This window comes from Syngnathus scovelli, chromosome 1 (assembly GCF_024217435.2).
Source record: "Syngnathus scovelli strain Florida chromosome 1, RoL_Ssco_1.2, whole genome shotgun sequence".
In the NCBI taxonomy this organism is placed as follows: Eukaryota; Metazoa; Chordata; class Actinopteri; order Syngnathiformes; family Syngnathidae; genus Syngnathus; species Syngnathus scovelli.
Genome location: NC_090847.1, coordinates 24,171,678 through 24,197,014, shown reverse-complemented (window position 1 = coordinate 24,197,014; position 25,337 = coordinate 24,171,678). Strand labels below are relative to the sequence as shown.

The window sequence follows — 25,337 nt, the reverse complement described above, 5'->3', positions numbered from 1 at the left end:
CGATATACTGTGGTAGAGGCAATTTTTAGTGAAAAATTCAAGTGGGAGGTAAGAAGAAAAGCGACAATCACAGCGCGTTTTTGGACGTTTATTGAACGGGAAGAACACATCGATTCAAAATTAATCAAATCTCAAGGAGCATGGAAAAGGTATAAACACTGTTGTGACAAGATGTTGTTTCTTCTGTTGCATCGGGTGTGGTGTCTTTGAGCAAGGCATTGATACCACAAACGGCTCCTCAAATGCAGAGGATCGCGGTGGTCCGCGGCCCTCTAGTGGGCCGTGGCGGAATTGCGGTGGTCCGTTAAATTGGAAATAATTGTAACATTTTTTAAAAAGATAAAAAGGATTCATCATTTATACTTGATTTGTTTTCCAGCTAATTTTGTGAATCGTTTACCCATCCAAATTATGTCAAATGTAGCTGAAATTCCCAACATTGCCATGCAGGTGCTAATCAATCGCATGTATAGGTCTATCCTCCTTCAGTGCAAAATAAAATAATACAGTAATTCCTCGTTTATAGCGGATAATTGGTTCCAAAAACCACCCGCGATAAGTGAAATCCGCGAAGTGCGGTCACCAACAAGAAGTACTGGGCAGGCTAACGAGTTAGCGGCAAGATGCTAATTCGCGATGGTGCTAACACGCAAAAACGGACTTCTAAAGGAATGTAAACGACCATTTGGAGCAATACTACATTGTACTAAAGGTTAGACACATGTTTACTCAATTTAGAAGTTTTACTTTGACTTTAAAATGTTTTTTTTAATTTGGAAAAAAAAAATCCGCAATGTAGTGAAGCCGCGATAAACGAAACGCGAAGTAGCGAGGGATCACTGTTTCTGCCAAAGCAGAAGTTCCCGAGTTGCTTCTTGGTTACAATGGTGGTCCCTTGGACAAAAGCAGTCTAAAACCTCTGATATAGTACCTGACAGATAATTTTGCGGGCACCATGGGGAGCGGCAGATTAAAAAAAGACATTTCAGTTGTGTGAACTTGACTAAACTGCAAAAGTTCTATTGCTCCAAAAGAAGGGCTGAGAGCACATTGAGGTCATTCTCTGTCGGGTTACTCTGCAGAACCAGCATCACCATGTTGTCCTGACCAGGAAACACCTGACAAAGACGCTCTCTCAATTCCGCTGTGGCCTCCACCGTTCTGCTTACTAAAATGGCCTCGGGGCCATGCTGTTCTCCGGACTTGGGGTGATGACTTTCCTCTCCCTGCCTCCCTTCACCTGCTCCAGTCAGAGCGCCATCTGGTGTTTGCTCAGGAAAGTTGTGGACTGGAATTTGTGAGCGGGGAGGATTAAAAAAAGGGGAGTTCTTGGCTAGACCAGCAGGGTCGGGTGTCCTGGTAGGGAAATTGCTGTGAGAAAAACAGTGTCTAACTTATTTCAGAATGATTTCACTCGCGTCACACCTGCGGTCCGAACGGAGGAAGTCATCCAGATGAGGGCCCCCCCTTCCCAGTGGGTCATCTGGAACCATGAAATGATCACCAACAAACGTGTACTGAAGCAGTCTGCAGGGGAGATATGAACTGAATTTCATTTGCAATGCTTATTAAGGATCAGACATGAAGTAAAATCAAAGCAGGTACAAAAACAGATACAACAAATAGTACCGTGTAAAATAATAAATATTGTTGAGTCGAGAAAAGTGATAGTAGCAGGTAAACTGCCTTTAGGCATCACCACTAGAAGGAGCCCACGTCATGTATTGCGTTGCAAGGATACACCAGCGAGAAGAAACACAACTGTCGTGTCCTCATTGGTTTCCGTGGCCAGTAGTTCCACTACCATCTCATTTAATCCAAATTCTAATTTTGTTTGGAGTGTTTTACCTCTTTTTGATGATGTCTCTCCATGCGTCCGACTCCTCCAAAAGGTCCCTCAGATTGTCGTTGGTCACAATCACGCCGCCTGTCTTCTGCGCCAGCTTCAGCATTAGTCTGCAACAATCATCTGATATTATTGGAAAGCAATAACCGGTGCAAGTTTTCGCTACGGTTTGACCAAAAATCTCTAAAGACGACATCTTGCTGCTCGTCCAACCTGTCGTCGTACGAGCTAATCCTCGTGCCCAGGACCTCCCTTGAGGGTGTGTAGGACAGGAGGCCCAGCTTCTGCAGCTCTCCTAGATAGTGCTGCTCTGTGGACGGCAAAAACCAAAACCGTGTTTAGACGAGGCTGGAAGGAAAAAACGTGACGATGTGAGCCACTGGAAGGAACAGGCGTAGCCACCTCTGGCGCGGGGGTCGCTCTTCTGACGCCACTGAGGCAGCAGGGCGCTGATGTGCCGATGACCTCGCTCCCAAAAATGCTGAACGGCCAAAGCGATGCCTCGGCACGAGAAGAAGTGGCCGAGCCCGTGACTGCGGAAGGGGAGAAGCTTCAAATGAGAATGAAGGGAAAATAAACCCTGGATTGACGAAATGAACGCTTGTCATGAAAGGTCACAATTCGGGTTACTCGTATCCCAAGAGGCCACCCTGGTTGTAAAATTCCCTCCGCAACCTACACCTACCTCATGGCAACATTGCTCCCGTCAATGATAATGGTCCTCAGCTGGGGGTTCCCCGGTTGATCTGTTAGCTGGAGTTCAAAGGGCGTCTGCAGACCCTCCATGAAGCGCTGCTTGCCCGTCACCACCACAGAGGGAACGCTGGGCGCATCGCGGCATTCCCAACATCTGGTGGGAGAACGCTGAGCGGGGAGGGTTCCTTTCAAGCAGCTCGGTTTTTGAGACTTTGGTCGAGGGCTGCGAGTGGAAGATGAGGGAAACGTTGGTCCAGGTGGTTCTTTGGCCTGATTGGAACGTTGAAGGACTTGAAGGACTTGATTCTTGGGCGACAGGTCCAGGTTGGGCGACAGGTCCAGGTTTGCGACAGGTTCTGCTCGACTTGGTGTTTCTGGATCACTTTTCTCAGCAGCTTTGGTCATTCCAGTTTTCTGACTCTGCTTCTCCAAGCCTTCCATGCCAGCGCTTTTCTCCTTCTGCAGCTCCAGGAGCAGCAGGTGAGTGGAGCCATCTGGCAACATGCTGCAAGCCTTGGCCACCTTGTGCTCCATGTAGCCGCAGCTCACGGCAGCTTTCTTCAGCACTCCCAACACAAAGTCGTCATCTTCTTTAGTTTGTGCGCTCCCAATGCCGCCAGCCTGACGTCCACGGACTTCGCCTGGCACATCTGCTCCTCCCGCTGTTTCGTCATCCATCTCACAAGGCGGTTTCCTCTTGCTCTGTTCCCTGCAACTGTAGTCCTGCTCTTGCTGAACCAAATCCAGTATCCGAGAGGCTTCTTTGGGTCCCGTTCGGCCGAGGACCCGTTTAACCACCTCTTCTGTGTACCCCATGGTTGTGAAGAATTTCAACAAAAGCCCAAACTCTTTGTTCGGCGCCGACAGCTCCCGCACTTGGTCCTCATCCTGGCCGGCCGATGCCGCCACATGCTCTGGCTGCTTTTTTTCTCCCGCATCTTGTAGAACCTCTTTTTGCTCTTCCCCCAAAGTCATCCCAGGTAGGCTACGCTCATGGAAGCCTACTTCTCCTTGTCCTGACTCTTTCACCAAATCCAGCAGGGCTTCCTTCACAGATCTCGGAAGTACGAGGAGATCCAGGATGTGGCGGTCCTCCCGTTTTTCCACCAGCGCTTTGAAGGCCCGCAACTCACCCGAACCTCGTTCTTCAGCGTCCGAGGAGCCAGCCTGCCCCCCCTTATATCGATCCAAAAGGTCAGTAATGAGGGAATAGGCTCGCACCACTGGCTCAATGAGCCCAGAGATGAGCAGCGAGCCCGGAGAGCTCACCTGGTTTGATGTGATGCAAGAAAAATAAGAATCATTACTTTAAGAGCCTCCATTTTTCTGAAGATATGAAAAGCATTAATGAGTCAATGTTACTGAGGACTCACCACGATGTCTGCTGAAGTGCTCTTGATAATGCAGTCCATGAAGAATCCTTTGGCACCGCAGAAGATGCAGTTGAGAGCAGCGGGATAGGATATCTCCTGCCGCCCCTCCTGGTTCACAAGACCTTTCACAAACATCTAAAAGACACGCTTGCTGATCATCTGCACTGCCAAGCGCTCGCGAAGAGGCACGGGGGGGGGGGGGTCAAACCTTTGCCGCTTTCACGTCACAGTCTGACCCCCGCAGTCGCAGCCACATCTGCCCGTTAGTGCCAAGCGGGACGTCACCAGTTCCGATGGTGAACGACACCTGGAATATTCTCTCCACTGTGTCCTGCTGGGAGCGCAGAGGTCCCCGCAGTCCCTCAGGGCACACAAAGTCATCCCCCACCTTGCCTTGGTCGTCCATCCTTCGTTTCCTTTACAACAATGGTGCCAAAAGAAAGGTTAAAACAATTTTCAGGTGGTCAAATGTTCTGTTTTAGTTATGAGTAATATTTTTCAGGCAATTTCTGAATGAGCACATTTCTATTTTATGTCAATTTGAGTGACTTGAGTGGACATTTCCTACAATTCCCTGCTAGAAAAAAAATGCAAAAATGGATACTGTATTCAAAGATCAGTTTGTTTTAACAAATATTCGATATATAAATGACCAAGTATATAAGTACAGGTTGCGGATGGAAAAACAGTGGCATTCTTTTCAGGTAACGTTGAAGCGTGTGACTTGCCAAAAACACACGCGCGCACGCGTACACACACACACACACGCGCACACACACACACACACACACACACACACACACACACACACACACACACACACACACACACACACACACACACAAACAAACACACACACACACACACACAAACAGCACAAGGCAATGACAAAAACAACATCAATAAAAGTATTAGCGTAGTTTTCCTACCCTGAGTTGCTGCTCTTCGGTCTCGGTTTCCGAGTGGCTCCGACACGCAAGCTTCCGTGATCACATCACTAACTTCCTAACCTCTAACTCGAAAACACAACAACAACACAACACGACACGACACGACACAACACAACACGCGATCCGTTAAGACAGGACAAGTGGACCACTAAACCCAGAAACACCGAGGCAGCGAGAAAGCGAAACTAACCGCGAAGAGCAAGAAAACAAAAGAAGCAAACTGAGCATGACGCAGCTAAGATACACGTTAATAAATGAGCCAAAAATGTCTATTCTAATACCACCTACACGTCGCACACATATACAAAACAGAAATTTAAGCATTTAAGCAGGTTTAACAGTTTCTCAAGGCGTTGGGGAAGAGGGGGGGGGGGGGGGAATTCCGGTGACGTCACGACGTTGTTTTGTTTTTTTATTAAATTTTCAATTGTATGCAAAAGTTTTGAAACAGCCCTCATTTAATAACTTCACTGGTTGGTAAGAGAATGGCTATCGTTCATCTTTTCCAGTAAAGTCCATAAAGGAATGTTTTGAAATTGGAAGACCCCCTCCTTATCAGTTTCAATGAGAATATTTGCGATAATAGACAATACCTCAAGTCTGTTCAGAGGAGTTTTTTTTTTTTTAGTTTCTTTCCTTTTTCCTTCAAAACAGCAATCTTTCCAATTCCTAATTTGGATATCAAATAAATCTTTATGAGATGAAAATTAACTAAAAACAATTGTTCAAAAAACAAGGGAGGCTCTCTGTCGCATCTGAAATCATCTGAAAAGTTTTGGGAAACTTTCAATGTTCCTTTATCTTCAATACGTGCTACACTAACAGTAACTACCGGACAACTGTATATTTTTAACTGAAGTATTGAATGGATGCCAGAAAGATCCACACATGCTGAAAAAGCACAGATGCTTTTTCCATTATAGGTAAAGCCTAATAATAAAAACATCCAAAATATTTTAATGTATGGAATATGTATTTATATAAATTGTATTTATAACCTGTGAAGAGTTCTTGGACTTGATTTAGTGTTAGCCTGCATTTGGCAATGAAATTTCACATTGCTTAGCGGCACGTGCTAACGCTGGCCTCCACTGAGACTTACAGCTTATGGCGGTCCGGAGTGAACCCAGCAGGCTTCTGGCGATGGCGCCTTTGCTTTGCCGCTGATTCTCCATCTGCCACCGGATGCGAAGAGCCACGGCGTGGATAACAAACAAAGTCACACGCTTGCTTGCATGCTTCCGTGGTTGCGCATCAATGCTGTTTACGACAGTTACACATTATTAAAAGTTTTAATGAGAGGCTACCTTTGTTAGGGACGACTGGGTTAGAATGCATCTGTCTGGCTTGGTGGTGGCAATCACGTGTGTACGTAACTAAGCACAAAGGGAGGCAAGGTCATTTTGACCAGACAAACTTTATCTGCCAGGTGCATTCATGTTCACCAGCTAGTATGAGAACAAATAGTACAGTCACTGTGAGACAGAGTATATATTGAAAATTAATGAGATAGCAAGACATATATAATACAGCATAGCTAGCTATTTTGAATGCTCCAGCAAGCTAGCGCTATTGAAATTTTTGCTAGTAGCTTGTAGCTCGTAGCGCAAGATAGACTGATCAGAAAGCTAGCAAACAAAATCACAATACAAATTGATTCATGCTTTTGCGAAAATTCCGAGCAGCCTCACGGTGCGAACAAGCACGGACATTGGGTTACAAGCACGAGTTATTGACAAAAGTTTGAGGGAGATGAAAAATATGGTCAGGATGATTTTGGTGCATGTAAATAATAGCTAACTAGCTTAAAAGTCTTTCGCTGGTTAACATGATTGTTAGGAACGGTTAAAAGGCTTTGTCGTCTCTCCACAAGCATTCACCTGGCCGCTGTCCTACAAAGGGAAGACCAGAAATCCGGAGAAAGTGGAGTACTTCCACCCACCCATCAGGTTGCCCCTCTCCAGTTTGAGATATGCCTTGTCTCCCCTTTCCATCATCACCAGGCCAGCGTTAGTGGCAGCTTCCCTGGTCACATCCTGGTCCCCCGCAAAGGCTGAGATCACTGGCCATCCGTTGAGGACCAAACTCACCTTGAAGAAACAAAGTGAGGAGGTAAAAAAAAAAAAAAAAAGTCAAATTCGCAGAGGAAGTACCAAGGAGGGAGAACGCACCTGTATTGTCTGCCTGTTGTAAACTTTGACCACATGAAAGCTAAAACTGTAGACTCCCTTTCTTGGAGCCACAAAGAGACTCCTGGCGGGATCAAAATGGCTTCCGACGTTCACCAAGATCTGTGAATAAAGAAGAGGACCCTAATGCACTGTCCCCTGCTTTCCACCCCACCAAAGTCCAAACTACCTGGTCAAAGTAGATGGTCATGGTGTGGTTGCTCATCTCCGAGGGTTCGTGGTTGGTGTTGCGGATGGCCGAGAAGGCCACCCTGCCCGTTCCCGACCTCACCGACATCCCCAGGGCGTTTGTCGATGGCTCTGCGGAGGGGGTGGAGTCGCACACCACCAGACATTTGCCCTCCAACACGATTGGCTCCGTATCATTCTGGCAGCGGACCCCCGGGGGCACCCAGGGGGTGACCAGAAGCACTCCAGCAAAAAAGGCGAGGTGGGGCCAAGGAGGCTGAAACTGCATCTTTCTAAGGACGTGTTACTTGGTGGGATCTTCACAGGTGTGGATGGTGCTCTGCTTCAAGGCCACGAGACATGATGCAGATCCTCAAGGAAGAGCTTTGCCGAGACTGGGTGGAGCTCTCATAGCAGAGGGCACGACGCCCTTTTTTGGGCACACAAGTGAAGAGCGATCTTGCCTTGGGTGGGATCGTAGAATTTGAATTAAGCAGACTACCTACAAGTCCCGATCAGAAACATCAATCGGTAAACTTCAGAGGTATGGATAGACTATTACAACCCGGTCGGTTGGTAAAAGTCAACTTTCTGTTTTAAATTTTGTAGTGAAAAGAACACTTGTGGACACATCTTTGTCGTAACCAAAAACCACCGACCGTCACACGCGAGAAGAATAAAGAGGACAACTTACCGTTTGCATGTGCACGCAGACAACTTGTCCACTCCAGCTTTGCCTCTGCTATTTCTTGCCGCTCATTCCCGGCCAAATTTTCTCTTCTCCGCTGTCTCCCCCCACCGACTCCCACCTGCTTCCCTTCCTGCCTCCTCAGCTTTTATTGGCTAAGAGGACAACAGCGCTCTCCAAGCAAAATGATCCATTCTGGCGTATGATAGCGGATATTTTCTCCTCCAAGCTGTGCATGAAGTCATCAAAACAAACATATACTATTTTAGACCACCGCGCAATATGGCATCTTTTGTTGTCACCCGCACAGTGTGCAAGGTTTGCTTCGTTAAAGTTGCTTTCTTCATCCATGTTAATTAATCTGTCATTTTCTTTTTTTTTTTTTTTTACCTGATGAAATCATATTGAAATGCAGCTTCAAAACAAAACCAAACTGCTATAAATAAAAACTCTTTCAATGGCTCACAGTAAGGAAAATGGCAGCCTATCATATTTGTGCCACCACATTCCCTTAAAGAGATGCCAGGCTGGACTCTGAGTGCGCCTGGTCCAATCTCAGTCCATCTACATCCCAATCACAGGCTCTCTCGAGGTCTGTCCCATTTTAGACTAACTATCTATCTATCTATCTATCTATCTATCTATCTATCTATCTATCTATCTATCTATCTATCTATCTATCTATCTATCTATCTATCTATCTATCTATCTATCTATCTATCTATCTATCTATCTATCTATCATAGTCAAAAGAGATGATCATTTGGGTTTTGTAATAGCAAGATACAGAGAGTGTTGAGGGGGAAAAAAAAAAAGTCTGACTGTCAAGTTCCTGAATATGTCACATGATTGTAAAGTGGAACCATGTGACAAGCGGGAAACAATGCCGCTTTTGCAGAGCAACAGCATTCCTGTCTGATTTAGTGCTCAGGTGAGTCATAGGTCGAACATATGAACCATTGGACCCTGATCGGGCATGAGTCTTCCGAGCGTTACAACGCAGAGGAGAGAAGAGACGCGTGCACAAGATCATCGCGGTAAGTTTTGCGCTTTGATTACGATCCAATTTTTGTATCTTATGATGTTATCAGCGCTCCTATTCAATATCAGAATGGATTTTGTAAGAGTAGAAAAACACGTTTTGAATCACTGCAATAGACGTTTATTTAAATCACTCTTTTGTTTCCCATGTGAATCAAAAAGTTGTGCGGGCGTGTCAAGAGTTTACAGAACAAAAGAAGAGCACACCTAACCGTGCAAGGTGGAGTCTACATTTAGAGACGTGTACAAGCGACTTTGAAATACAAACGACGGGACTTGCTTTGCTTGCGTGGCAGAAATGGCCTCCCTGTGCGGCAGTCAGGCTCAGAGGCAGTTGGAGTGTCCCTTGTGCGAGCAGGTCCTGGACGACCCCGTCACCACTCCGTGCGGACACAACTTCTGCCAGGCTTGCCTCCAGCGCCGCTGGGGTGCCAGCGAGACTTGTAGTTGTCCCACCTGCGACAAGACCTTTGCCAGCCGGCCCGAAATAAGCGTCAATGCCGCATTTAAGGAGCTGGCCGACACCTTCAAGAGGATGTCGCTAAGTTCATCCTCCTCGCCCCCGCCCGGAGACGGCGAGGTGGCGTGCGACGTGTGCGCCGCCGCCTCCCTGCGGGTACGAGCCATCAATTCCTGCTTGGTGTGCCTCACCTCATACTGCCACACCCATCTGGAGGCCCACCGCAGCGTGGCCACCTTGAAGATGCACAGGTTGATGGCACCGGTCGCCGACCTGCGGGAGCGTCTCTGCGGGCAGCACAACCAGCTCCTGGAGATGTTCTGCCGGGACGAGCGGCGGTGTGTGTGCCGCTTCTGCACCGAGAGTCAGCACAAAGGCCACCGCGTTGTTCCAATCGACCAGGAGAGCGAGGAGATGAAGGTAACGCCGTGGCAATATTTCCAAACCAACATGTACAAGGGCATCCAACACCACTATCCCGCTCTGTTTTAAATCTCCAACACAGCTGATCCAAAAGATCAGGATTGTTATTTGGCTTCTGCCCAACAGTAGACCAAGGAGTCTTGCTAAAATTTCAGTTTCAATACATTTGTATCTTGTATGCTCCAGGTCCAAATGGCGACGACACAGGCCGACTTTGAGCAAAAGATCCAAGACAGACAGAAAAAGATGGAGGAAATCCAAAACGTCCTAAAACTCGCCAAGGTTCGTCGTACTCCTTGTTGAACATTTCCTAGACTTGGCGGTCATGAGGCGGCCTCACCCTCTTGTCCTTCACCAGATAAGTGCAGGAAATGAAAGGACGACCAACGAGACCCTCTTTGACCGCCTGATAGCTTTGGTCGAGGAGAGACGAGGGGCGGCCGACGCCGAGGTTGAGCAGCGTGAGAGGGCGTCTGAGCAGAGGGCTACCGGACTGGTGGACGAGCTGCGGCGGGAAATTGCTGAGCTCCGTTCGAGGAACATCGAGTTGGCGATGCTGATGGACACGGACGACCATCTGCACCTTCTACAGGTGGACGTGAGACGCAACGAGTTTGTTGCCAGTCACATGCGGTGTGACCTCTGACCTCTCTGTGTTCACGTGGGACAGAGGTTTCCCTCGTTGACATCGCCTCCCCCGACAAGAGAGTGGGCGGAGATTACCGTGCACCCTGAGCCCAGCGTGGGGACGCTGAGAAGGGCGCTGTCCCAAATGATTGGCTCCTTCCAGACTGAGCTGGAAGGCCTGAAGACGGACGGTGAGTTGCACATTCCGTGTATTCAAAACATCTCGAGACCTGATTTCTTCTCGCCCTCAGAAATGAAGAGCATGCAGAGTTACGCAGGTAACGCCGTTATCACTGTTCTCATCTTGGTCCATGACTATTCAAGATAACAAAGATTCTGGTTCCAACAGTGGACGTGGAGCTGGACCCGGCTACCGCCCATCCCAACATTTGCCTGTCGGAGAACGGCAAGCGGGCGGACCGCGCCGAGCTGCTGCAAGTTGTGGCCGACAACCCTCAGCGCTTCGATCCGGTCATCTGTGTTTTGGCCAAACGAGGCTTCTTATCCGGCAGGTTCTATTTCCAGGTGACTATCTCCACTGTTTTACATCAACACCAGCACGGCCATACTTTCCCATCGCTTGATAAGATCTTTCTCTCCCATCAGGTAGAAGTGGGGAAAAAGACTTTTTGGGATGTGGGTGTGGTCAAAGAGTCAGTAAATAGGAAGGGCCTGATCACCTCAAAGCCTGAGAACGGTTTCTGGACCATGCGACTGAGAGGCGGGGACGAGTACCGCGCTCTGGACTCACCGTCGGTGCTTCTGACCTTGGGCGGGAAGCCGCAAACGGTCGGCGTGTTCACCGATTACGAGGAGGGAATAGTGTCATTCTTCGATGTGGATGCCAGGTCTCATATCTACACTTTCACTGGCTGTGTGTTTACCGAAAGAGTTTTCCCTTTTTTCAGCCCTGGAGTTAGTGATAATGGGAGGAATTCTGCGCCACTGATCATCATGAATGTAAACCAGCAAACGCTGACGCCTTCACTCCGCAATAATGTGGCACTTGTTAACAATTCATTAGACTTGTCACAACAGTAAAAAAAAACCAAAAACTAAACATGTCAGAGCCATTGAGCGTCTTTTTTCCCCAACTTATTCTCTGTCTAAATTTAAATAATTCAACACTGCCAATGACGTCGATAAGCAACCACAGAGATCCCACCGCACATATACAGCACAATTCTTCACTTTTCAATGAAAGTGACTGAGATAGCTTGAAATTATTTTTACGCAAGCAATAAAAAAATGTTAGTTACCTGAATGTTGTCAGTCACTTGAATGTTGTACATAGGCTGAGATCAACCGGAGTCAAATTCCCTGTTTGGCATGCACAAACTTGGTCAATAAAGCTGATTCTGATTCAAGGAAAATAGTGAAGTCCAAAAAAGATTACGTAAAAGAGTATTTGTTCCTGTCGCTCGACAGGATGTTAGAAGGCGAGCCAATTTCCGGGGCAGCCATTTTGTTCTACATAATTTTTATGTCGTCATCGCTAAGCCGCGCCCCGAATGCAGCCAACCGACGATGTTGGACGCGCAAGAAAACAAAGTTCCCTGACCGGGAATCGAACCCGGGCCGCGGCGGTGAGAGCGCCGAATCCTAACCACTAGACCACCAGGGAGCTGTCCTGTAAAGCTAATATGTATTGCTTCATAAAACAAAGTAATAATTTAACTTGCGGAGTATTTAATTAAAAAACAAACATGCTACAAGACTCAAATCCCTCCCAGATCGTACTTTGGAAAACCCTCATATCCTTTCGTGTAGTGAAGTACATATTTTAATTGGGCGATAAAAAAAGTTCATTTCAATTAATTTGTTTACCTTTTAAGTCATTACAACTATATTTAACCTTTAATAACTGTTTGTTTCTTTCAAGTACAAATTCAATACGATGGTGTCGCTAAGTATTTTTGGGGTGGTAAACTAAAGTTCGAGAAGGCGAGTGCAGTTGCGGCTAGTCGCCTTCTAGAGGGAGCCATCGAATCTCTTGTAACATATCGAAGGAACGAAAGCAAGGAGGGAGGGAGGAAGGAAGGGAGAAAGCTAAAGCCTCACCCCACGATGGCGGCCACCATAGACAGCAATGCCGTCCAGGCACCCAAGAAAAAGCATCTCGGTATCCCCGAAGCAGTGTTCGTGGTACGTGAGCCCGGGGCCGTCTCGCGTGTTTCATGTGCGGAGCCTGAGCAGTTGGGCTGAGGATGGCCTTCTCGGTGCTCGTCGGAAACGTTTTGGAAGCGTCATGCTAACACAAAGCTAACTCGCTAACATACATCTCAAAAGTGTGCGCAAGACCACCACTTCCATTTACGGGCTTGAAACTTTAGTGTTGTTCAAGCGATGCTGTGCGAGCGGGCGTCCGCTTCTCTCATTGTCCTTTATGCAAATTAACATATTGCAGGCTACGTATGAATTCTGAATCGTGCAGGAGCACCGTCAAGAATCCATTAACAGTCATTATTATAAAAATTGGAATACCTCAAGGAGAAATGAAGCGGTATATTTGTGTTGCACGGCAGACAAGAGAAGCGGAGGTGGTAGCGAAAGGTGCCTTGCTTAAGGAAGTGCACACCCTCGCAAGCGGGCTCGTGTTAATTGTTGGGAAAAATTGAAGACCTGGCCCCTTGTCATGGGGCCAGAAAAAAAACATAGAGAGAGATTGCCAAAGAGATATGAATTGAATTATTGAGATATTTGTTAGCGATCAGGTATGGCAGATTGCTTAGTTTGTTAGCGATGTGATTAAGTCAAAGTCAAAGTCTCCTTTACTGTCAATTCCTCCGCATGTCAAGACACACAAAGAGATCGAAATTACGTTTCTCACTATCCCAGGGTGACAAGACAGAGTTCACAACGCACATACAAGTAAACAACACAGGAAAAATAACACAAATGACATAAAGAAAACCCTCTTTGAAAATCTTTTCAATAAAAAAAAAAATGGATGCTACAAAAATATTGCTTAATTGCTTGTTTTAACATGAAATATCCAAACTAAGAAAAAGAGTTACCCGCGAATAGGAATACGAACTTAATGTATTTGGCAGGAGGACGTCGACTCCTTCATGAAGCTGCCCGGCAACGAGAAGGCGGACTCGGCTCTGAGAAGACTGGATGAGCAGTACCAAAAGTACAAATACATGGAAGTCAACCTATCACAGAAGAAGCTCAGGTAGGCGGTGAACCAGGCGCCGAGGTCTTCCCTTCCTCCTCCCTGATGTAATCAGTCCTTCACTGGGTTTCAGGTTGAGAAACCAGATCCCACAGATCAGACAGACGCTAGAAATCCTCCGACACATGCAAAAGAAGAAGGTACGTTTGATTTTTTCCGCCCGCCGTGATGGCTTTGTAACTCACTTTTTGTTTTCATCACCAGGACACCACAGAGCCTTTGGAAACACACTTCATGTTAGCCGACAACGTTTACTGCAAGGCTTCGATACCACCCACTGACAAAGTGTGCTTATGGCTCGGCGTAAGTCAACTTGGAGGGAGGGTGGGGAATATGGGTCGTCCCCACCTCAGCTGATTGTGTGGACTACACCTCACAGGCAAACGTCATGTTGGAGTACGACATTGACGACGCTCAGGCCCTGCTGGAGAAGAACCTGTGCACTGCCTCCCGGAATTTGGAGACACTGGAGGAGGACCTAGATTTCCTGCGAGACCAGTTCACCACCACCGAAGTCAGTATCCTTCCATATGTATGTGTTGGCAACACTTCTGTGTGTACGTGCGCCCCTGTTGTTGGTTGTGTATGGTACCTTTTGGCCCTTGACCCCTCGCGCTAACCTCAGACATGGCACGAGTCTACAACTGGGATGTGAAGAGGAGGAGCAGAGAGAGCCTCATCAAATCATCAGAGAAATCTTAATCCAGATTAGATGAAACACGGCCGCCTCTCACCCCACCGCCAATGATTTTTCTCTTCAATCAGAATGTGAGATGGATCGAGGGCTACGTTTGTTTTCAGATCCAAATGAACAAATGACACTTTTTCAGTTGATTACGGGGGGGGGGAGGTCATCTTACGCTTGTGCTCCTTCTCCACCTATTTTTATGTTTTTTTTCTTTGGACTCTATTTATTTGTCTATCGTTAAAACACCAAGAGCAGCAGTGGGCCGTTAGTCAAAACCGAAGTTTGTCATTTGGCAATCTTTCAGTACATGACACATTAGTATCCAAAGTAAAAAAAAAAATTAAAAAAAATTGGGCTTGGCGGAGAAACCGGACACTGTCCTACTCGGCACATTTCTGCTATCCTAAGTCGAGGCAAGCAAACGTGTGTATGCGTTGAAGCGAGGCTGTGTCCTTTGATTGGGAAGAGTTGAAATCAATGTCAACAGGTCAAATAAAAGATTAGGAAAATGCCTGTGCTGCTCCTTGTGTCCTAATATAAAATCAGACTTCCATGCATCATGTCCAGTGATTTATTTCAGAGACTATCTGAGCTTTTCAGGACAGATGACTCATTTCAGCAGCGATGGCTACCTGCACCTTTCTGGTTAACTTCCAGGTGATCATGTCAGAGCCAGGTGGCTAATAGTTAAGCTAACCACATGACACGATTAGTTGGGATGCATCAAAAATGGCCCCAAAGTGCATTCTCAGTTTTCAGATAGTGCAAGTATATGGCTGAAACAGGATGTTATGATGATGTAGGCAAAAAGGTTGAAAGAAAACACTCTAAATGATGGGGAAATTAGACTTGGAATGGCAAACAACGAGGAGGGGTGATTCGATGTGGCTGCCAATGGGGCACCTTGGTCAGCCGCACGTAGATTGATTGACTGCTGAAGTGAGCGAAGGGAAAGTCAACCTGAAAATCTTCATTCTTGTAATGTTCTGTTTAGCCCGACTAGTCAAAACAGTGTTCTGATTAATGTTTTGTTTGCGGAATATAGATTAAAGAAGCAAAATCCACTTGTTTTCATCCATCTCAGGGAGTGGCCATTTTGCCACTTGCTGTCGACTGAAAATGACAATCACAACTCACCAGTTTTCTAAAGCTGAGCCGTGTTTGGTTGTTACCTGAAGCAAGTGTGATATCATTTTCAGTTGACAGTGGCAAAATGAGATGAATTAAAAAAAAAAAAAAAAAAACTGTTGACTTTTGCTGCTTAACTCATATTCTACAAATGTAATATTAACAACACATACAACATATAGGAAGAGAAACCTTTGGGGTTGACTTTCTCTTTAAGCTATTGTCTCTTTTGGTTTTCAGCCTTGGCTTTCTCTTTCGCTATTGGCCAGAAATGTTCATTTAGAATGAATGATCAGTGAAAGTACATGGTGATGGACACACAAAAATTGGGGATGGGGGATGAATAGTGACTGCATGCCAGCTGGACCAAGATTGCATTGTCGTACTCTTGAGTCCATCTTGATGTGTGGAAGTGTTTTAGTTGCTTCCAAGTCCCATGTAAGTTTCCACCGACTCTTGACGAGCTTTCCGGCTTGCAATAGGGCTTCGCTCAAGGAGTCCTTCCAAGTGGCTCCAATTTGTGTGTCATGATGGAATTGCATACTGAAGGAGGAGACCCACTTGAATTGTGAGAGCCCGTTCAAGGGTCTGCACTTCATTAATATCTGGGGTGTGTCTTTCTCCACTCGCGTCAAAAACGAGCACCGCCGCTCAGCTGTGCTTCCGCCGACTTGCCCCGGAAGAGCAAAAGCTGTCCTCCGCCTCGCAGCCGCACATCAGCAGAGGCAGCGGCGGTCGCTCTTGGTCACCTCCTCGGAGGAGTGAACTACGTTTGGGACGAAGCCGCTCTTGACGCCCTCCCAGCCTTCCTGGATGCTGATGTCTCCAGAGCGCACCAGGGCAAAGATGTCTTTGGTCAACTCGGTGAAGGCACGCTCCACGTTGATGGCGTCGCGCGCCGACGTTTCGATGTAGCGCATGCCGTACACCCCCGCCAGCCTCTCGGCCTCCTGCCGGCTCACCTGCAACGTTGGCCGAGGAGAAAAGTTGGCCTCTTTCACGCAAACTTTACATGCTTTTCATTTTGACTATAGACATGGGAGGAGAAGGGTGTCCATATTAACTTTTACTTCCTGTATTTCAAGACAGTCAAGTTTGCAGCTAAAATGTGCCCAATCCTTTTTTTTTTTTACTTCACAAGACATTCACTATGACTAAACATTGCTCCATTCCGCTAAATGATCAAAATATAAGTATTACCGTAAATTTCTGACTAAGCCGTGACTTTTTTTTCGCAAATTTCATCATCACAAGTTTTAGCTGGTGTGGCTTATAGTCCGAAAATTACGGTATATAGTATTATAAACAGATTATTTTGTTTCAGTTTGTCTTTTTTAGTGTAATCAGTACCTGCCACCGTTTCAAGTGTCTCTGATAAACCCCAAACACAATTCAGATGTTACAGTCGGCTGACATGGACAAATGTTCTCAATTCTAGCGTAAATCTGAAGGGACTTTGACAACTCTGATTTGTCTTTGGAACGGCTCGTAATTCCCTCAAACGACGTATGCTGTTCTTTCTGTGATGAGCAATTTCGTGTTTTCATATAAACTTTTAGAATTGCGGGTGTGTGGACTTTCGCACTGTAAGTAGAGGGTGCGAGTTGTTTTGACAATTATGTGCACTACTTCCCCATTTTTGCAACGGGCGAGTCGGTGTGAGCCGGCACGCACCTGTCGCTGAGCGTCCAGATCGCATTTGTGGCCCACCAGTAGGAAGACGATGCGGTGCGGCTGCACGTGACTGCGAGCCTCCTCCAGCCACTCGTGCACGTTCTGGAAGGAGCGGCGGTTGGTGATGTCAAACAGGAGCAGCCCTCCCACCGAGTTGCGGTAGTACGCTCGAGTGATGGACCTGCGGGCGACACATTTCGTAGGCCATTGGAACACGACTTGTGTTTTCTACATTCATGTTTGGCCACATGTGTTGCACAACCATTTGTGTTCAAAAATCCATATTTATACAGTGGCGTGTTTCTGGATTTAAAAAGTGTTTCTTGGCTCTATCGAATATTTTGGATTATACCATCATGTTACGCATTGTTTACATGTTGGAAATTGTTTTTGTCCTGAAAGGTGCCTCCAAAAAAGGAGATTAGCTCAAGCATTTATGTATATTTATTTATGTACAGTAGGTAACTCCGACTTCCATTTGTTGATTTTGTCCTTTTAAAAAGAGCTTGTTTGCTTGTAGGAAGGAGCAAACACTTAAGGTGGTAATTCTAGTTTTCACACCTCCAGGGTGTCTTTGCCTTCCTTGTGTTATGTACACCTTTCCTCACGTCATTGAACCCTGACTTATTTTCTTGCGTGGTTTAGTTAGCAGGCGTCGGCAACGTTTCTTTTTAGCGTCAGGCCGAGTAAACTCAATGATGACTATACAGATGTGGCCCACCTGAAACGTTCCTGGCCGGCGGTGTCCCAAATCTGCAACTTAATCCGCTTGCCCGGCTCGATCTCCACCAGCCGAGAGAAGAAGTCCACGCCCACCGTGGGATCCGACACCTGAGCGAAACGTCCCTCGGTGAAGCGGCGGATCAGACACGACTTGCCCACTGTTGAGTCGCCGATCACGATGAGCCTGAACTGATACAGCCAGATGGCCTCCATGACTCTGCTCGACTCGGCTGTTGCTCTGTCGCTCGACCGGTTTTGTCTTTTCCGTCTGCAGAGGCGGGAGCATTCCGCGAAGCGAGAGAGAGAGAGAGAGAGAGGGAGAGAGAGAGAGAGAGAGAACAAATGTAATCACCAGCTCATGTTGAAATATTCATTTGTCATTATTCATTGGTGCCTTGAGGTACAAGTCAATCGACCACACTCACTTCACTCTTATCTCAAATTATATTTTCCTTTTGAAATCAATTTAAATGCCATTCATCTAAAAAAAATTGTCCTGCGTAGTTTATTTTATATAAAAAAAATCGACAATGGCAAATAGAATACTAGGGTCAACCATTTTTTTGCTTTGGTTTAATGGCCATTATGCTGTTCCTTCTGATATGCATACCTTGGCCACTTGGGGGCAGTATATGACACACTCTTCTTTATGACATACTAATATGAGTCATTCTTTGCAGAGGATAAATATATCTGTGTATTGCTCTACTATCTGTCTGTGTTGCACCACCATTTGTGTTCAAATATTTCTTGTTTAAGAAATAACACTGCAACACTGAAGCAATTTGTTGGCCCTTGTATCTGCTTTTGCATTGTTTGCTAGCATTACGCCAAACAGACCTTCTACAGGAAGTGAAATGTATTCTGGTCCACACTGGAGAGTGTTTGTTCATTGAATTCCACAAGGGACTTCCCCAAAATGTTCCCACATGGTTGAGAAGCATCACACACTATCCAGAATGCCTTGCAAAAATGAAGAATTTAATTTACCAAACGTGTGCAATATTTCAATATGCTCGTAGTAGCAGTTGGTGGCGCATCGCAAACGGGTTATGCAATAAGTCTCAGTACTCGCATGCTATTGAGGCCCATAACATAAATCATTCACCTGACAAAACTACACTCTTGTGCTTTTCATTTCAAGGAGTTTTTGGACATTTCAATACTTTTTGGATGACCGGTGCCCCCACTGGCTCTGAATGTGTGACCTTCCTAAACATGGGATTCCACTCTCAAAAATTTGACTTGCGTTTGCGTGTTTAGTGTAGTATGGATGCTTTCAACTAAATTGAAGAATACCAAATAAATTGGCATATATGGCATGGCATTGTTAGTCATTCTACTCATGCACAGAAATATCAGTAGTTGAAGGCATAATAAAAAAAAAATAAGGTGTTTTCCTCATGAGTGAGACAATTACGACAGCCTATTACTGCCCCCCCACCACACACACACACACACACACACACACACACACACACACACACACACACACACACACACACACACACACACACACACACACACACACACACACACACACACACACACACACACACACACACACACACACACGCTACTGTCTTCTACTAATGCATAGAATTTCTGCATACTATGTCTTCCACAACTCTTTTCTGGGCACAAATAGAATAAATGGGATGCACTAGTGAAACAACTGCATCCAACTAGGTAAAAGTAAATGAGAACTTTTGTTAGTTCAATTTATTTTGCCCACGACTGACTTCCACATCTGTAAAACATCTGTGCAGTGTGCACACTAGTACACGTGCACATGGTTGATCTACTAGAGTGAAGTCAGCAATGACGAGAAAAAAAAAAAGACTTTCACCTCCTGACAGAACAGGTGCACGAAACGCAACGGACCTACTACAGCCAACTGCTGGAGGCGATGACAGGGGCGGCCGTGTAGGCCCCGAAGTTCCACGCTGGACTGGTGCCCTCGTTGCTGGTCCTGCCGCTGCTGCAAAAGATACAACAAGGGCACTTAAACGTTGAGGCTCACTTGGCACGGCAAACTCGCACAGTCATCCGCATGTCATGCGTCCACGGGCCGGGGAAATGGCAGCGATAGCAGCATCATAACGCCTGACTCATCCCGCATCAGTACCACTACCGTAAAGAACCGTCGTGAAGCGCAACGCGGAAGTCAAACTCGACAAAAATAATCGTAATATTTGAATAAATATAACAAAACAAGATAAAAATCGATTTTGCAGAATACGCCATAAATACCTTTGTCCTAATGGCATCACAACGTTAGTATGTGGATAAAAACGGGCAGATTTCAAATGCGAAACAAATAAAAAATAGCGCACGATTTCCGTGCGCACCCGGAAGTATACACACTGCTGGAATATGTAGTTCCCACCGCACTTGAACGTTTGGCTGACAGACAGTGGGCGTGGCCTTGACATAGGACTTGCACACAAACCGCAGGCTAAATAGATAATAAAATTACATCTCCATTTTGTCTCTTTCACTTGGTGCGAGGAGCAACTTCAGCTTCTTCTTTTCCTTCTACTGCATCTTTTTGGAACTCGCAGCGTTTTGCAAGTAAAATCATCATTAAAGTAAGTTTGCACTCGACAAGACTGTAACGACAGCGCTACTTTTGACTTGCGAGTTGAATTTACCAGCACGTAACTCAATTTATTTGTCCATAAATTTAAAGTTCGTCATCGAAATTAATCGAATTGCTATGAATTGTTCTATGCGATATGGGGGGCTCGGTTATTTTATAAAGAAAATAGCTTTTGTGGGGAAAAAAAGAAGAAGAGATTTTATAGGACAAGATGAAAATCACATCAACACCAAAAGAATGAATTCAAGTGGCCAAATATTTTCTGGCCTATATGGACACGTACTGGGTACTGCCACTGAATAGTTTCCACTGTACAGTGGCGTGCAAAAAGGGGCGAGGGGGGCGGGCAGTGGGGCGGCGGCCCTCTGCATCAACTGTAACAGTGCTATACATTTGTTCAGTGACTTAAGACATTGCTACCACTGTCACCAACAAGACTTGGGCATTAAACTGAAGCTCCAACTCAACTTTATTTTCTCATGTCGAAGCTTACTTGTATTGTAAAAATTTGGTTCACAAAAATACAAATAAATAAATCAACCAAGTGAAATAAATATTCATAACCTGCTACCAATTAGCTAGCGTGGTTGACGTTGGTTGCTTTCGGCACTAACGTTACTTCACGAAGCAAAAGTAGCGCGTTCAATGGAAAGATTTACCGAGATATTTCAAAGTCAAAACTTTGAGCTATAATTACAGTAGCGTAAAGTGCTAGTTTTGCTACAGTCTATCAGACCATCACAATGAGATACGATTGTATTTGCTCTTCAACTGGGATTCCCTTGTCATGAGGGGAATTATCGGAGGTGTTGTCGTTGCGAGTAACCCGTCACCTCGCAGAGGCGTCGCAACAACTGAGCCCCGGCCATGCAGCCGCAGCAGCGTCTCCTCAAAGTGCTGGTGATCGGCGACCTAGGGGTGGGCAAGACCTCCATCATCAAGCGCTACGTGCACCAGGTGTTCTCCCAGCATTACCGGGCCACCATTGGCGTGGACTTTGCTCTCAAAGTGCTTCAGTGGGACCATGGCACAGTGGTGCGTCTGCAGCTGTGGGATATTGCCGGTACGTTGCGCCACCATTTACAACTCTATAATGTGGTGCTGGTGAATAAAGATTAAGAACGTAATGAAAATAAAATGTGAAGAATTGCACCTGCGTTATAATTCATTCACTTCAACTCCTTTTGGTGTCATTGACTTGGCCACTGGAGGGCAGTATAAAATAGTCATCAAACAAACAAAGAAGACTTTCGCAACTACTTTAAGTGATTCGGTAAACTGCAGCAATTTAGTTGCTTTGAGTAGAGGATGAAGAAAACGTCTGTGAGTATTTTATTAAGTACTATTACTAATACCCTAAAGTGACAACAGCGTTATTTATTAGCCTGTTAGCATTAAGATGGTGGAGGGCAAAGATTTTGAAATATACAATGAATCAATTTTTGGTCAAAGCAAAAGAAGCTACTGATGTCCCACTCCCACGCTACTATTTATATTGTCTGGAGTTGTGGTAGGCCAGAAAACAGAAGTTTCCTGGCGCACGTCCGGCCATGACGGTGCATGTTGCACAGGGCACAGGCTTTTTTTTTTTTTTTTAAACAGGCTTGCTGCTCGCATCATGCGGAGCACGTTAACATCCACCATAGAGCCTCGTCTATACATTGGCCAACACTCAACAAAAGATGCATTTTTCCTAAATGAATAAATGTGGAAATCACATGTGACTGTTTCCATTATCTTTTGGGGTGCAGATCTACTTTGTATACAATGCAAACCTCATCCTCCCTTCTCCCACACAAAGGACAAGAGAGATACGGCAACATGACCCGTGTTTACTACAAAGAGGCCGTCGGCGCTCTAGTGGTCTTCGACATGACCCGCATCTCCACTTTTCAGGCTGTCCTCAAGTGGAAAGGAGACTTGGACTCCAAGGTGAAACAAATGAGGAGAAAAATTGGCAGGAACTTTGCTCATGTTCTTATTGTTATTAGGTTGCCTTGAGCAACGGGAGGCCGGTTCCGGCTGTCCTGTTGGCTAACAAGTGTGACCAGCGGCGTCTCGGTTTGTGTCCCAAACTCCCCAAACTGGAAAAGTTCTCCAGGGATTATGGCTTTGTGGATTGGTTTGAAACCTCCGCCAAGGTAAATTTAGAAGATCACTACTGCTAAAATAGTTTTTCATTTGACTAAAAAATTATTTGAGTTGATCATATAGAGTGGATATAAAAAGAAAAAAACATGTCGGGGAAAGCCTGCTAGAATATCTGAACTTTATCCCGTGATCATCAGAGGTATTTTAAAAAGTGGCAGATGTGTCATCACAGCTCACAATAATGGTGGCAAAAGTTTTGAAATATAGTCTCATTTCTTTCCATCCCTCAAACATGGCATTTGACTTTTTATATACAGTGATCCCTCGCTACTTCTCGTTTCGTTTATCGCGGCTTCACAACATCGCAGATGGGGACCCTAACAAATTGAAAAAAACATTTAAAAGTCAAAATAAAACTTCTAAATTGAGGAAACATGTGTCTAACCTTTAGGACAATGTAGTATTGCTCCGAATGTTCGTTGATATTCCTTTAGAATTCCGTTTTCGCGTGTTAGCACGATTGCAAATCAGCATCTTTCCGCCAACTCGTTAGCCTGCCCAGTACTTCTTGTTGGTAACCGTACTTTGCGGAATTCACTTATCACGGGTGGTTTTTGGAACCAATTATCCGCGATAAACGAGGGATTACTGCATACTGTTCACGCAGCCGTACGTCACGAGGGTTTGGAATATGTGCTCCGTTCCCAGGACGACACCAACATCGACGCGGCTATCTTGTGCTTGATAAAGAACATCATGGCGGCCGAGGAGGAGCGGGCGTCCAGGAGTGAGACCGACGGCGGTATCTTGGTGCTGCCGCGCATGGACTACGGCGCTGGCGATAAGCCGCTGTCTGGATGCTCCAAATGCTCCGGACTCAAGACTCGTGACAAACATGGCGACTAAGTCTCAAACTAGAGACTGACGGGACTTTTGAATGACTATTTGTCTCGTCGCTATGGACGCTTCTCATCCGGAGTGGCGCAAAGATTTCAACGCAGCGGTGCCTTGATAAACCAGCGCACTTCTGATCCGCGCCTCTAGATGGCGCAAGTAAATTTCACAACAGCAATTCACGTTTCCTTGCGGTGGAAGGAAAGACTACATCAGTAGGTAACGCTATTGCACCATTAAGTTGCTTTGTATTACAAAAGAAGAACGTTGTTTTTTGGGCTTACATTTTCTTCAGTTTATATGGACAGCAAATATTATTACTATGTGTAAAAATATCGTAGAAAACCTCCTGGATGTTTTTTGTTTTCTTTATGAGGGGGGCAATAACAGGTCAATTGCTTTTCCATTCATTTCAAATAACCCCGAACGAGTTATTGTGTTTCTTGTTAAGCACAGCATGCGCTGTTGAATATTAGTTTCGGAAGATCCACCAGCTGACGCAACGTCTTGCATCCGTGCAAAAACAATGACCGTTTTTCATTTCTGATGCCGATCGAGATCAGAGAGTAAGGAATGAATGAATGAATGATTGCTGACACTAATTTCCTACTTTGTGATTTTTAGTGGGAATGTAGCTGCTGAAAAAGAAATTTCAAATGCAACTTACCTTTCCAATAAAAAATAAAACTGCTCGCTGGCTGACTTCATTTCGGCTTTATGTCCCAGGCTGCATGGTGGGAAGGGGAAGAAATGCGTTGCCTCCTGGGAATAGCAAAAATAGACACGACATAAGCACGGGCCAAAGTCGAAATCTTTGAAAGTCACTGCTGATATATTTATTTACAGACTGATACCTTTGAACTCCATTTTCTTCTTATCATTTGGTTTTGTTTTTTCTCTCTCGAATTTTTTCAGTTGGAATCTCACACCTTGCAATCAGGCTCAGGAGGCTGCGCCTCTTCACTTCCTGGTTCCTCCAAAACAAACACGCGCGCGCACACAGCTGGCTTGTGTCAGCCACGCCGCTTCTCGATGAAGTGTTCCCACAACTCGGAAAGCAGATGCCTGCTTTTGCTTTTGACTTGAGCTCTCCTTGGTCTTCCTGGTAACAGTGAAAGAGATGCTGAGTGGAGAAGTGGCAGTAAAACAGGCCAAAATCCAGATGGCAGGGCGGGAGACAATTTGCGTACTAGGTGTTATTCAATAAAATGTGAGACTGCTGCCGCTAAACCTCTTTTCCCAAAAGTTCTGATAAACACACGTTTCTTCTTTTCATTGCTGGCGCTTAATGTCTTGGCCCAAAAAGGCAACATTTTAGGAGCGCTCCATTCCAAATGTGACCTCATAAAAGTCACATTAGCTGCCCTCTAATAAATGCAAACCGCACGTCCAGTTTTGCTTTTCCGTGTTCACCAGTCCGCCACTCCAGCCTTGAATGACTTTTATCTGAGCATTTTCTCTGCATTCTTTTAGTGGAACTCGGCTGCCCTTTTGGAGTCAAAGGGAGAAAGGTCACGATTTGGGGTCACGTGTATGAGCGTGTGCAGTGAAGGGTTAACGGAGGAAGCTCAGCAGGCCAGACACATTCCAGTTGAAAAAAAATAGCAATTTGGGGGGCCATTAAGGAGGTCATGAGAACAGCAGCTTGGGCGCACATGCATAGACACAGACACACACACACACACATGCCATTGAAAATGTTTGCCTGCGATCGGGGAGCGCCAGCAGCATGAGATGAACTGACAGCGAGTGACGTTGACTGTTTTCATTGGATGGGCCGGTCCAAACCAAAAAGTGGAAGACCAGTTTGATTTCAGACTTGTCACTCTAGAGTGTTTTGTTATGCTCAATTTTCCACTCTAGCCTCAGAGCACACGATATGATCAAGGTCACATCTA

At 45.7% G+C, this 25,337-nt stretch overlaps 6 protein-coding genes and 1 non-coding gene across 13 annotated transcripts; 3 read left to right on the top strand and 4 right to left on the bottom strand.

Moving 5' to 3' along the window:
• Positions 1 to 72: 72 nt before the first annotated feature.
• On the bottom strand, positions 73 to 5,253 carry khnyn (KH and NYN domain containing). The gene is made up of 9 exons (XM_049741552.2): positions 4,845 to 5,253; positions 4,124 to 4,331; positions 3,916 to 4,050; positions 2,532 to 3,811; positions 2,249 to 2,379; positions 2,060 to 2,156; positions 1,849 to 1,956; positions 1,426 to 1,527; positions 73 to 1,356 (listed from the first exon to the last, which is right to left on the bottom strand). Exons 2-9 carry the CDS (start codon positions 4,319 to 4,321, stop codon positions 1,020 to 1,022), a joined length of 2,388 nt encoding a protein of 795 aa, XP_049597509.1. The 5' UTR covers positions 4,322 to 4,331; positions 4,845 to 5,253; the 3' UTR covers positions 73 to 1,019.
• Positions 5,254 to 6,263: 1,010 nt separating this feature from the next.
• Positions 6,264 to 11,880, bottom strand: si:dkeyp-74b6.2 (cerebellin-1). 2 transcript variants are annotated; one of them, XM_049741788.1, is made up of 5 exons: positions 11,721 to 11,880; positions 7,917 to 8,139; positions 7,224 to 7,724; positions 7,037 to 7,156; positions 6,264 to 6,955 (listed from the first exon to the last, which is right to left on the bottom strand). In XM_049741788.1, the coding sequence occupies exons 3-5, from the start codon at positions 7,509 to 7,511 to the stop codon at positions 6,758 to 6,760; spliced, it is 606 nt and encodes a 201-aa protein (XP_049597745.1). In that variant the 5' UTR covers positions 7,512 to 7,724; positions 7,917 to 8,139; positions 11,721 to 11,880; the 3' UTR covers positions 6,264 to 6,757. The 2 variants fall into 2 exon arrangements, with proteins under 2 accessions (XP_049597745.1, XP_049597752.1); XM_049741795.1 differs by having other exon boundaries at positions 7,224 to 7,686.
• Positions 8,772 to 11,521, top strand: LOC125981705 (E3 ubiquitin-protein ligase TRIM39). 4 transcript variants are annotated; one of them, XM_049741607.2, is made up of 9 exons: positions 8,796 to 8,947; positions 9,114 to 9,171; positions 9,248 to 9,831; positions 10,021 to 10,116; positions 10,193 to 10,432; positions 10,505 to 10,652; positions 10,713 to 10,739; positions 10,811 to 10,986; positions 11,068 to 11,521. In XM_049741607.2, exons 3-9 carry the CDS (start codon positions 9,250 to 9,252, stop codon positions 11,500 to 11,502), a joined length of 1,704 nt encoding a protein of 567 aa, XP_049597564.1. In that variant the 5' UTR covers positions 8,796 to 8,947; positions 9,114 to 9,171; positions 9,248 to 9,249; the 3' UTR covers positions 11,503 to 11,521. The 4 variants fall into 4 exon arrangements, with proteins under 4 accessions (XP_049597538.1, XP_049597547.1, XP_049597564.1 ...); XM_049741581.2 differs by lacking the exon at positions 9,114 to 9,171 and having other exon boundaries at positions 8,772 to 8,947; XM_049741590.2 differs by lacking the exon at positions 9,114 to 9,171 and having other exon boundaries at positions 8,777 to 8,947; positions 10,193 to 10,426.
• A 133-nt stretch (positions 11,881 to 12,013) lies between the features above and the next one.
• Positions 12,014 to 12,085, bottom strand: trnae-cuc (transfer RNA glutamic acid (anticodon CUC)). The gene has a single exon. It is a non-coding gene; the product is annotated as a tRNA-Glu (tRNA).
• Positions 12,086 to 12,437: 352 nt separating this feature from the next.
• vbp1 (von Hippel-Lindau binding protein 1) lies at positions 12,438 to 14,836 on the top strand. Its single transcript, XM_049736952.1, has 6 exons — positions 12,438 to 12,606; positions 13,515 to 13,639; positions 13,713 to 13,779; positions 13,844 to 13,942; positions 14,019 to 14,157; positions 14,265 to 14,836. The coding sequence occupies exons 1-6, from the start codon at positions 12,529 to 12,531 to the stop codon at positions 14,339 to 14,341; spliced, it is 585 nt and encodes a 194-aa protein (XP_049592909.1). The 5' UTR covers positions 12,438 to 12,528; the 3' UTR covers positions 14,342 to 14,836.
• Positions 14,837 to 14,884: 48 nt separating this feature from the next.
• LOC125978979 (ras-related protein Rab-39B) lies at positions 14,885 to 25,304 on the bottom strand. 2 transcript variants are annotated; one of them, XM_049736921.2, is made up of 6 exons: positions 24,294 to 25,304; positions 24,107 to 24,201; positions 19,737 to 19,833; positions 17,851 to 18,120; positions 17,130 to 17,310; positions 14,885 to 16,417 (listed from the first exon to the last, which is right to left on the bottom strand). In XM_049736921.2, the coding sequence occupies exons 4-6, from the start codon at positions 18,063 to 18,065 to the stop codon at positions 16,172 to 16,174; spliced, it is 642 nt and encodes a 213-aa protein (XP_049592878.1). In that variant the 5' UTR covers positions 18,066 to 18,120; positions 19,737 to 19,833; positions 24,107 to 24,201; positions 24,294 to 25,304; the 3' UTR covers positions 14,885 to 16,171. The 2 variants fall into 2 exon arrangements, with proteins under 2 accessions (XP_049592878.1, XP_049592887.1); XM_049736930.2 differs by lacking the exons at positions 24,107 to 24,201; positions 24,294 to 25,304 and adding an exon at positions 20,106 to 20,123.
• Positions 20,253 to 24,131, top strand: zgc:162171 (uncharacterized protein LOC565931 homolog). 2 transcript variants are annotated; one of them, XM_049736909.2, is made up of 5 exons: positions 20,253 to 20,443; positions 21,247 to 21,517; positions 22,256 to 22,386; positions 22,446 to 22,595; positions 23,254 to 24,131. In XM_049736909.2, the coding sequence occupies exons 2-5, from the start codon at positions 21,322 to 21,324 to the stop codon at positions 23,449 to 23,451; spliced, it is 675 nt and encodes a 224-aa protein (XP_049592866.1). In that variant the 5' UTR covers positions 20,253 to 20,443; positions 21,247 to 21,321; the 3' UTR covers positions 23,452 to 24,131. The 2 variants fall into 2 exon arrangements, with proteins under 2 accessions (XP_049592866.1, XP_049592856.1); XM_049736899.2 differs by having other exon boundaries at positions 20,254 to 20,443; positions 21,295 to 21,517.
• Positions 25,305 to 25,337: the final 33 nt, after the last annotated feature.

Bases quoted from the DNA above. Each gene is read 5' to 3' on its own strand.
- LOC125981705 (XM_049741581.2), top strand. From the start codon at position 8,887: ATGAGTCTTCCGAGCGTTACAACGCAGAGGAGAGAAGAGACGCGTGCA. The intron at 8,948-9,247 runs GTAAGTTTTGCG...CTTGCGTGGCAG, and splicing joins GCGTGCACAAGATCATCGCG to AAATGGCCTCCCTGTGCGGC. The intron at 10,433-10,504 runs GTGAGACGCAAC...CACGTGGGACAG, and splicing joins TGCACCTTCTACAGGTGGAC to AGGTTTCCCTCGTTGACATC.
- si:dkeyp-74b6.2 (XM_049741788.1), bottom strand. From the start codon at position 7,511: ATGCAGTTTCAGCCTCCTTGGCCCCACCTCGCCTTTTTTGCTGGAGTG. The intron at 7,157-7,223 runs GTAGTTTGGACT...CTTTATTCACAG, and splicing joins TGACCATCTACTTTGACCAG to ATCTTGGTGAACGTCGGAAG. The intron at 6,956-7,036 runs GTGCGTTCTCCC...TGTTTCTTCAAG, and splicing joins ACAACAGGCAGACAATACAG to GTGAGTTTGGTCCTCAACGG.
- zgc:162171 (XM_049736909.2), top strand. From the start codon at position 21,322: ATGCAGCCGCAGCAGCGTCTCCTCAAAGTGCTGGTGATCGGCGACCTA. The intron at 21,518-22,255 runs GTACGTTGCGCC...TCCCACACAAAG, and splicing joins GCAGCTGTGGGATATTGCCG to GACAAGAGAGATACGGCAAC. The intron at 22,387-22,445 runs GTGAAACAAATG...TATTGTTATTAG, and splicing joins AAGGAGACTTGGACTCCAAG to GTTGCCTTGAGCAACGGGAG.
- LOC125978979 (XM_049736921.2), bottom strand. From the start codon at position 18,065: ATGGAGGCCATCTGGCTGTATCAGTTCAGGCTCATCGTGATCGGCGAC. The intron at 17,311-17,850 runs GTGGGCCACATC...TGTCGCCCGCAG, and splicing joins GCCGGCCAGGAACGTTTCAG to GTCCATCACTCGAGCGTACT. The intron at 16,418-17,129 runs GTGCGTGCCGGC...CCAACGTTGCAG, and splicing joins ATCTGGACGCTCAGCGACAG to GTGAGCCGGCAGGAGGCCGA.
- vbp1 (XM_049736952.1), top strand. From the start codon at position 12,529: ATGGCGGCCACCATAGACAGCAATGCCGTCCAGGCACCCAAGAAAAAG. The intron at 12,607-13,514 runs GTACGTGAGCCC...TGTATTTGGCAG, and splicing joins TCCCCGAAGCAGTGTTCGTG to GAGGACGTCGACTCCTTCAT. The intron at 13,640-13,712 runs GTAGGCGGTGAA...ACTGGGTTTCAG, and splicing joins CTATCACAGAAGAAGCTCAG to GTTGAGAAACCAGATCCCAC.
- khnyn (XM_049741552.2), bottom strand. From the start codon at position 4,321: ATGGACGACCAAGGCAAGGTGGGGGATGACTTTGTGTGCCCTGAGGGA. The intron at 4,051-4,123 runs GTTTGACCCCCC...CGTGTCTTTTAG, and splicing joins GTGACGTGAAAGCGGCAAAG to ATGTTTGTGAAAGGTCTTGT. The intron at 2,157-2,248 runs GTGGCTACGCCT...TGCCGTCCACAG, and splicing joins GAGCGACCCCCGCGCCAGAG to AGCAGCACTATCTAGGAGAG.